General features: G+C 40.1%; 1 protein-coding gene across 1 annotated transcript in view; it reads left to right on the top strand.

Annotated features, from left to right (window-relative positions):
• Window positions 1-3,229: 3,229 nt before the first annotated feature.
• The window catches only part of PTPRK (protein tyrosine phosphatase, receptor type, K), a 309,673-nt gene continuing 302,414 nt past the window's right edge, over window positions 3,230-10,488 (top strand). The window contains exon 1 of the mRNA XM_009880190.1: window positions 3,230-3,337. Within this exon, the coding sequence (XP_009878492.1) occupies window positions 3,230-3,337 (108 nt within the window). The remainder of the gene's footprint in view (window positions 3,338-10,488) is intronic.

The following is a 10,488-nucleotide window of genomic DNA, read 5'->3' as shown; positions in this document are numbered from 1 at the left end:
CTCACTGGAAGGTACTAAACATTCATCAAGCCCATCTACCTTCTTCCCTGGACAATGTTGTTACATTATTGTGGAGAGTGGCCCAGTAGCTGAGTTAGGGGACTAACAAGTCCTGACCGATGGTGTACTTCTGTCAGATGTGGTTTTATGTTTGAGTGGTTAAAGATTGATTTAAATCGTATATAGTTTTGAACAAATGACTGGAAACTGCAGGTTTCACCCACCCATTGTCTCTTCTTGTATTTCCCACACAGCGGGTTACACTAGGTTTGTCTCTGAGTACCCAGAGTTACCAAAACAGCACACAGGCAGTTGACTGTTAAAACAGAGAAGGTGAGATCCAAATTTGCTCATGCTTTAAGTCGGAAGGAGTAGTCTGCAGGGGGGGTTAAAATGCTTAGCCTGTCTCATTGTGTTGTACTGGATAAATCACTACAGCATTGGATTTTACTTTACTTGTCTTGAAATGTCGTGATCAGTTGGTAAGAGGAGGAGGTGTGCTCCATGAGAGGAAACCATTGGTTTAGGCAGTTGTTACAGGGTGAATTTTGTCATGGGTTGACAATCCATCCTGATAAACTTTGTTCATGTGCATGCGATAAATGGGAATTTGCTTGCTCTGTGGGTGTAGCAGTGATGTGCTATGCACAAAGAGGTTTGGATTGCTTGCTGTGTATTAACAGACGCGTTGTTATTGCTAATCAGAACCCTGATAACTAAAATTAATAGTGGGCACAAAGACGAGCAATTAAGGACATTCATCTTCCAAATGAGTCTACAAGATTCAATGGTAGTTTAAATTTATATACTGAGGGCACTTAAGCCATTAAAAAGGGTAATGGGTGCCCCGTAGGCATGTGCTTCAAAGCCATATGTCATTATGGTGCTGGGACAGCAGACAGTGATAACTTCCCTTTAAGGGAAACTGCTATTCATTTATCAATTAAATGTCGAAGGAAATGTACATTTTTGCTGTAGAGTGATCATACCAGTGCATTGTAAGTTAAATCAAAGACCAAGATTTATGTTCTAAACCTTTCTGGCTTTATCATGATAGATGTTAATTAGAAAAGTCTCTCGGTGGTAATAGGGCATTTGAACTGGACTTTTAAAGGCATAGATGTTTCTTTGACGCAGAAATACTTCTCTTCTTGCACCTGCAGTCTTTCACAGTGACACTGATGTAGTAACCAACTTAGTCTTGAGTATGAAACATTGATGTTTTGTTGTTGTGCTTCTGTTGTCACAGTGTAACATTTGAGAAGGTTTTGCTAACATGGAGCTGAATATGAAATTTTAAGGTTTTATGGTACAAGGATTTAGCAGGAATTTCACTACAGTGTAGGGGTTTTTCTCTCCTGGTGTTGACCTCGCCAGCCAAAGCACTGGTTAACAAGCGATCCTCGGTGAAGTACAACTAGCTAAAACTTAGGCTGTGTTGTCACTTATTCAAAACGACAAATAGCTCTGCAGAAATGTGGGAATTATTTGAGTTGTCTCTTACTGAAGATGAAATATAATCTCAGTTTGGGACACAGTCTAGATTTTCTGATGAAATTTAGTAAAAGAGACTTCCCCTTCCTCAAATATAAACACTGTTTTTGCAGACTTTCTTCCTGTTATGTGACATTTGAATACTCCATTTTAGGTACGTAAAAATATTTTAATCCCAAATTTGGTGACATACATGCCCAGTCCTCCTTTCCTATTCTCTGTCCAGTCCTGGTTCCAGGCCATGTGCGTCTTGTACAGAGAGCAGAAATGAGCACAGACTGTAGTTCTTCATGGTCCTCATTCTCCCCCTTTCCTACCTCCAGCCCGTTCTCCTCTGGGGTGTAGTGTGGGCTGGTGACAGCCTGGCAGGCATGGGAGGGTGTTCTCTGTTGATGGGGTGGTGGTGACTCATCGTACAGTGACACTAGAATTTACCATAGTAAAGATCTTTTTGTTTGTTTGTTTGTTCTTGGGACCTGCAGTACTTGTCCCATATTTTGTATTCAAAATGTCAGACAATGAAGTCATCTAGAGGTGTTGTCTTAACAAGAGGAATTTTTGTTGTAATCACAGTTGTTAATTGGATTGATTATGCCCTAACTACTGAGGACAGGGAGGAGAGGATGCAAGAAATATCTCCTCTGATTTCTAGGAGTTGTTCATAATCTAATTCTTGAGTTCTTATATAACTTCTTTTCTGGATTAAAAAATACTGCCTCAATAAAGGTGAATGGACTGTGTTTTCTCTTTTGCTGTCTCCTGGTCTTCTTGCCTTTTATTTTTGAGCAGGAGAAGCAAACTCAAGGACTGTGTATCATGAATGGATATAACAGATGCTGCAAAGTTGTATGTCTTTATGCTCTACTTTTTCTCCAACCAGGCTCTTTTGATTCCTTTGTTTCTTCTGTTTCAAACCTTGATCTCTTCCCATAATCATTGTGTTTTCTTCCTCTCTGTTTTTCCCAACCTATTAAATTGCCTTGAGTGAAGAATGTAATAAAAAATTTACTGAATGCCACAGAGCAGACATTACTGTGCTACATGGGATTATTTTTCCCCCCCATCTTTCACATTCCTCCCATTCTTTCTTCCTGTTGCTTCTCCTCACAACTTTTGTTGTAAGGTTTTCATAACCGTTGTTTGTGTGACCCTGAAAAAGCACCTCTAATTTGTGTTCTGTTATGCTAGATTGATTTAATAAAGCAAGATTATCCAGTTCATTCTGCAGCAATTATTTAATTTCTAAGTAATTTTAATAATTTTGTCCCACTGCTTTTGTTTTGGGCACACCATTTATCCTCGTTGTCGGTGTTTGGACTATTTATGCTTTCAGTGAGTTGAAGTTATTGATTTACGCCTTTACTTTTTGAGCCTAGTCCATTATTTTCTGTTTCCTCTTTGGTTTAGATAGCCTGTTGCTTTTTGTCATGCAGACGCTGTGCCGGGTTTCACTTGGGCTCAGTGACTCAACCTGTGATCTCCTGCTCTGACAGAAGGTGCTCTTGGGAAGTTGGTTGTGTGAAGCAGAGACGTGCGGAAAAGAGAGGGGAATGCTGATGGATGATCTGCTTGTGGGTTTTAGCTTTGCACGGGCAAGGCTGTGAACGGTGCCACACGCTGCGTGAGCTCCATAGCTGTTGTGTGCCCTGGAGGAACATCTCTGCTTGACTCTTGGAAAATCTCTGCTTTTAAATAAACTAATAACAAGTTTCTTCCCTAGGGGGATGTACGTTCGATGATGGTCCTGGACCCTGTGACTACCACCAAGACTTGTATGATGACTTCGACTGGGTACATGTCAGTGCTCAAGAGCCTCACTATTTGCCGCCCGAGATGCCTCAAGGTGAGAACCCTCTCCAGATATTGAAGGGATAAGTTTCTCTGTTGACTCAGGGCCTCACTGCATATGGCCTCAAGGGCATACTTTGTGATCTTCTCTTTACCTTGATAATGGAAGTAATAACAAGAAACACAAATAATAAATATAACAATCTTGGTAATTGAGAAACCTTCTTAGATCAACCCCCCCTTTAAAGTTAGGGGGGAAAGGAGAAAGGAAGCCATAACCTCTTCCTTATTCTGTGTGGAATTCCTGTTGACTCACAGTGAAATTCTACATCTTAAATGACAGCTAATGTATTGATTGAATTATTCAGGTATGCATTAGAACAAATGGTGAAAAAAAGGATATGTGCAAAAACCCATACACTGATTCCTTCCCTCCTCTCCCCCCAACTGCTCATCATCTGAATTTTCTGTAATCAGAAAAGCTTTGATTTATGGAAATATTGCCGTTGTTAATTACTATTTAGGACAGGTAATGAATAACTGAAGAGGTACAGCCTACATGACCTTGCCTGCTCACCTTTGATGAACAGCTTAATCGGCACTTCCCAGACAGCATGATATGCTGAGAAAATGAAAGCATTTGAATTTCAGCTACATTTTCCAATTAATAGTACGTTAAGTAATTAATCATGCAGAGGAGGAAAAAAGGTCATGGCTATTTTATTTGTATCTAAAAGGTTTTGTGAAGTGAGGTATGTGTGGAGAAGGAGTGGGAAATGTTGCCACACAGAAGTAACCTAACCTCTGCACCATTCCTTCCCCTGCTTTTTATATATTGTTGTGCATTATTAATGGTGGTTAGTGTATGTAATTTTACTTCTTAACTGTGAACTAGCTGCGTTCCCCCTGCTTTGGAGGCACTGATATGAGCAGCTGTTACCATGCCCTGTATCTTACAAAATAGGTTAAGCAAGATCCGCACTTTACTTAATGGACTGTTTGATGCTTCATGTTTGCATATGGAAGACTAAATTTAAGCCCTGAAGCCTCGGAATTCATGATACTGATGGTCTGGCATTAACAAATACAAAACAATATCTCCCTAGGATGGCGGAAATTAGTTACTTTTCAGTTTGTGTTTTTCAGAGTCTAGGTGGTTTGTTAGAATGGTGGAGGTATTTTAATTATATTGGAAGTACCACTTTCTAAAACATGTGTTATTCTCAGACTTTGTATAGGAAGAAAGCAATTTGAGGAAATGTATTTTGAATGAATCTAAATGACAAAGATAGCTGCTTCTTGCTTCTCCCAAATAACCTACCTGTCTGTAATCCTTAGGCAGTTTTCAGAGTTAAATGATACAGTGCTCTCTGACTTTGGCACCTGATTTCTGTTCAGTTCTGCTACAGACCCCTTTCCTGAGTGCAGCATGTGGACTCCTCTGGAGGAAGTTCTTTTTTCACATCTGTATGTGAAATTGTGGCTGCTCAGTAAAATCTAGGAGAATAAAGTAATGTTTCAGAGATAGTCAAAAGAGATACAGAAGAAACTCTGATTATTATTTTTTTTCTTCCTCTGCTTAGAATTCTACACTTCTTGGACCACTGTTTAAAAGTTTGATGTTTGGTAATTGAGATCCAGACTTAAAGTGGGCAGTATCATCTGATGATCAGTCTTCAGATTCTGAGGATCTATGGTGTATCTAAATACTTAAGCTCTTTTGCATTTGAAATATCAACATTTTAAATTAAGTCTAAGAATGTAACACAGTTCAAAAAATGAGCACTGAATTCCTCCGGTGGGTCTGCAGGAAGTGGAGCAGCAAGAGGTTGAAGCAAAAGCAGGAGGGAAATAACTGTGTGCAATCATCTGCCGTTCAGTTTTTTAACATTGCTGACCCTGCCTGATTGCTGTTGAAACTGTAGGTTAGAAAGCAGTCTACTGCTCGTGAAGAAGTTATCCAAGTAGAATAAGTTGCGGTAATGAAGGTATAGGTAAAATTAAACTACTGCTGTTTTCACTTTGGAAAGTGCTGAGTTTTCTAACCTGTAGAAGCCAGGCATCTCCTAGGGACGTGAGTCAGCCCACTTTTTTCTGCTCAGTCAGAGAAGAGAAGGGGTGTCCAGAAAAGCTGAGCAGTGCAGAAACTGAAGTGCAAGGATAAGGATTGTTTTCTCGCCATCTCTTCTTCTCAGGCTCTATAATCCTTCAGCTAGGTGCAAAGTTCCTTAATGCATGTGTTGACATTTTCTCTATGGATGCCCTTTGTAGTGTTTGGAGCCCTTGTCTCTTACACCTCTCTGGAATCCAATACAATGTTCTGGGCTTGGCTGTAGTAAGGGGAATATGTATTCCAGTACAGCTTTGTCTCAGAAGGAGCACTATTTACCAGTATGTTAAAAGATTAAACCTTGAGTATGTGGCTTTTGGGGCTCTAACTTTACCAGATTCACCCAGAACCACTGTAGTCATGAAGGATTATACTCAATTTTAAAATGTCAATTTTTAGTCTTCAGTAGCTTCAGAAAGTCCTATTTTAAAAACAGGGAAAAAAAAAAAAAAGAAAAGAAGAGGCAAAAGGACATAAACAGGAAAAGGAAAAGGGGAACATGTGACAATTGAGTGTTTTACTTTTGATTCAAGGGAGAGATCTAACTTAATGTTGTGCTGTGGAGAAGGATAAATCATGGGAAATTTCAGACCTAATGGCACATGCTAGATTGATTGGAGTACTATGAAAATGTGAAAACTTGTCATAATGCAAAGCATTTTGCAGGTATAGCAATAGTAAACAGTATTGGTAAGGCAAGTGTAATTACCTCTGAATAATTAATGCAACTTCAGATTTTTTTTATACTGACCTAAATTGTATTTCTCAAATTATGAGCAAAGGTAAAAGCCACTTATCTTCTGTTACGGGAAAAATAAATGCAGTATATAATGATTAATTTCAAAATAAAGTGAACACTTTGAGCAGGTACTTGTGTACAGCTTTAAATACCAACTTGTAAATTGTTTGAACTGCAGCTTACATGATAAAACCTTTGGAGATTACTTATTAAAACCTTGGAAAACACCTGATGTCCAACATTAGGTTTCTAAAAGCACATAAAAGCCACTGTGTTAGATGAAGCTAAAGGTCTGCTGGTTTTGAGAGCAGCCATTAGCAGTTGCCTAGGGAAGAACGCAGAGGTAAGACAAATGAGTAGTGATCATGCCCTGAACGCTCTCCCAGTTTCCAGCTGTTTGGCATTTAGGAATTTCCTCAACCAGAAATGGTCTTTATTCATGATGTTCTCAATGAATTCATGTCTTTCTGTGAGCTTTGTCTTGCTGTCTGCGGGCTCCTGGAGGACTTCTAGTATCTGCTCTTTCCTATAACAGAGTGCTGGCATTTGCTACAAATCATGGGAAGACACAGCTTATTTGCTTATTTTGAACTTGCACGTGATTTCTGTTTGATACATGTTGGCCTCTTGTACTGTAAGAGGAAGTGAGCAAAGCTGATTGCTAATCACCTGCTTCAACCCATTCAGGATTTTTAAATACTTTTTAAATAAAATGCGCACTCTTGTCCTGATATCATTCTAGTTTGAATGGCCCAAGACTATTGAGTTCTTTAGGTAGCATGGATTCCACCAGTGTGGATTTGCGTTTTGTGTGAGGCAGTGTTGGTGGCCAAGTATTCTATTTTTGTAGACTTGGTGACAAAAATGAAGTCAAAGTATTTACCTGTTGGTCTTTGTACCTCTGAAGAAAGACATCTTCTATATGTTGAAGCAAACCCTTTAGACCATGCATTATGTTTTTTGGCTATGGATTTTTCCCAGTTATTTTAGGGGACTATTCATTACGTGTGGATAACTGTGTTTTGCAGAAGACTTGAATAATAATGCTTTCGTATATCACTGGAGATGTGTGAAGGGGTGGTTTTATCCATATTAACAGTACATTTACTGATGTTTTTACCCTTAGATAGAGAGGATAGTTTATTTACCCTGTTTGGTTTGCCTCTTAAAAGCAACATTATTCCGAGGCTATGCAGGGTTTGGGGTATGAGAGCCCGTAATGGGCTGCGTGACGGGGAGCCACTTAATGAAGGGCTTTTTTAATGTAAGGGCTATTACCCTCCTGGATACAAATGCAATTTGAAGAACGTCTAAATTATAGTGGACAATATACATGCTGAGATGGACATCCTGTTTCCGATCTCTTAGATGGATAATGTGCCTGGATTGGATGTGTGCTAGGTTTTTTGAATTGGTTTTCTAGAAATCTGAGGAAAATAGATTAACAGTAGTGGGTGAAGTACTTAGTTGCACTTGTCATCTAGCATGACTAAAGGAGAACAGATTAAATCTCTAAAGATGTTCCTTAGTATTAGAATGTGTTTTGCAAATACAACATTTACTTTTTTTTTTTAGTGAAGAGTATTGTGGAAATTATATATGAGCCATTTTAGATGTTGCCCCATTTTAAAGAATAAAACTAAATTCACTACTCCTTGAAAAAAAGGAGAAGAAACTAAATGGTCCTGAATAGTGAAACATGGCATATTCTGGTTTAGGCTGGTGTTTTGGGGTCCCTGGTGGAAGACTGCATGGTTATTTCAGAATGGAGAACATACACAATGAAAGGCAATGGAGATGGTAGGAAGAGTGTTGACGAGTAATCTTAGGCCACGCTTTCACAGTAATTTCTTTTATATAGGTTTTAGACAGAATGTCGCTGGCTGCTCATTCCTGTGTCCCGTTATTCCCAGAGGCATTCTTATGTTGCTGCCTCCTCCCAGTTGTTCTGTTGTGCCTGTGGTCGTGAACTGGTGTGGATTGAAAATAATAACCAGGGGGTGGGGGTGGGGGCAAGTCAGCAGCATGGGTCAGTTTGTTAACCCAGTTCATTATCCAGCTGGAAAGAATTGTTACACTGGTGCAGCAGCTGATGAGGACCATGGGAGCTGGTGGCATGCGTAGAGGGGTTGTATAAACCTCTGGGGCACCTGAAGAAAATATGAAAATTACACACTTACATTTGCGTGCAACTTTATTTTTCCCGTACAAACAGTGTTGAGTATTTGTGGTGATCTGGAAGGTCAGTTGTGTGCTATTTAAGTTCTGCCTTGTAGAGAAAGGAAATAGCTTTTGTGTCACCTGCATGACTCAAAATGAATTTCAGCACCGGACCAACCTAAGTGTTTATGAAGTGTATAAATGAAAGAGGGGAGACAGAAGGTCATGGAATTTGTGATTTAATATGGATTTCATATGAATGTGTCTCAGGAAGCAAAGCGGTAATGTAGAGGTCGTATAGATGAGACTTTTGGCCTTTTACTTCACTTAAATCTGAATTTTTCACCTGTAGAAATGAAACCACCAACCCATGAATAAATTTTAATTATGTGGATGTGTATGGGTACAGTCAGACAAAAGTTAACCGGGAAGCAGTGCCTGGTGAGAGCTGGGTGTTTCTTGAGGCATTGGAAAGACAGGAGCGCGGTGAGGAGCAGAACCCTCACTGCGTCCTGGGTTGCTGAGCTCTTCCACAGAGATGCTGATCTACAGATGTTGCACCAGCTTGCTCTTTTGCACTACAGAAGGGTGAAGTTCAAACAGAATGCTTTCTGGGTCTCTTTATTTTAATTGACAGACTAACAAAGTTTACCAGTCCACTGAGCAGTTGAGCACTGACTTTTCAAGGTTTTGCTGCTGCATGGTTCACATTGCCAGTATAAAGGCAATAGATCAGAGAAACTGTGCGCAAGGGAATTTATTGACTAGTCCCTGGATTGGCAAATGCAATTCAGGAAGGTAGTGGTTTTAAAGTTTGATCATTGACAGGTTATCTGGGTCATTACATTATGAAATAAATTGTGAAAGCTTGGGTCTGTGTTTGGGGCTGCTAAGGAATTCTGATTGTCTTTCCTCCTTTTACATTCTTTATATGGTGGCACAGATATGTTTTAAGGTGATTGAGATAATTTTTTTTCTTCCTTACATACTTCAGTCTTCATATGCTCCTTGGCCTCAGATGTTGATTGATCCTTTTTTTTCTGTTTAACTTGTCAGTATGCTACAGAGCTGAATTTATTTGAAGTACTTCCTTGATCAGAAAAACATATTTTGCTGCTTTTCTTTTTCAGTAAGCCTTGCGGTTGGTTTCTTGTCTGTATTATTTGCTAGTAGCATCTTTAACAGCAAGTAGCCTACCTCCGTAGTGCAGTGCAAGTAATATCTACCTAAAGAACACCTGTAAATATCCTGATCCTATTTGGTTTGCTCAGTACAGTACATTAATCAATCTATTGACTAATTCCAAGGGTTCCTTGTTGTTCTCAAGCACACTTCACTTGGTGTAAAGTGAAGAGAGAAGAGGTGCAGGGAAGGCTTTATAGATAATGCACAGTGTAGCGGTGCTTTTGTACATTTAGATAAGCCATTTTTTAATCAGGAAATTTAGGCACAGGATTAGGAGAAGTGTATTTTTTTTTTTCCTAGTAGTAGAAATTACTTTCACATATGAGTAACGTGGTGGAGTTTGAGATCCTTAGGGTAGTGAGGAGAGTGCACAGTGAACTTGCTACCCTGGACTTCAGGAGAGCAGACTTTGGCCTCTTCAGGGATCTACTCGCTGGAGTACAATGGGCTAAAGGCCTGGAAGGAATAGGGGCCCAAGAAAGCTGGCTGCTGTTCAAGGACCACCTCCTCCAGGTTCAGGAGCCATACATACTGACAAAGAGGAAGTCAGGCAAAAGCACTAGGAGACCTGCATGGATGAACAAGGAGCTCCTGGACAATCTCAAACAGAAAAAGGAAGCCTACAGAGGGTGGAAGCAAGGACAGGTAGCCCGGGAGGTATACAGAGAAGTTGTCCATGCAGCCAGGGATCAGGTTAGGAAAGCTAAAGCCCAGATAGAGGTAAATCTGGCCAGGGGCATCATGGGCAACAAGAAAGCTTTATATAAGTATATCAGTGACAAAAGGAAGACTAGGGAAAATGTGGGCCCACTCAGGAAAGAAATGGGAGACCTAGTCACCCAGGTCATGGAGAAGGCTGAGATATTCAGGGACCTCTTTGCATCAGTCTTCACCAGCAAGGTCTCTAACCACATCGCCCAAGTTGCAGAAAGCAAAGGCGGGGACTGGGAGAATGAGATACCGCCTGCTGTGGGACAAGACCAGGTTTGAGACCATCTGGGGAACCTGAAGG

This window comes from Charadrius vociferus, unplaced genomic scaffold, assembly GCF_000708025.1.
Source record: "Charadrius vociferus isolate BGI_N301 unplaced genomic scaffold, ASM70802v2 scaffold82, whole genome shotgun sequence".
NCBI classification, from domain to species: domain Eukaryota; kingdom Metazoa; phylum Chordata; class Aves; order Charadriiformes; family Charadriidae; genus Charadrius; species Charadrius vociferus.
Note: the sequence above shows the minus strand (reverse complement) of the source record. Positions and strands in the feature narration are given on the sequence as shown.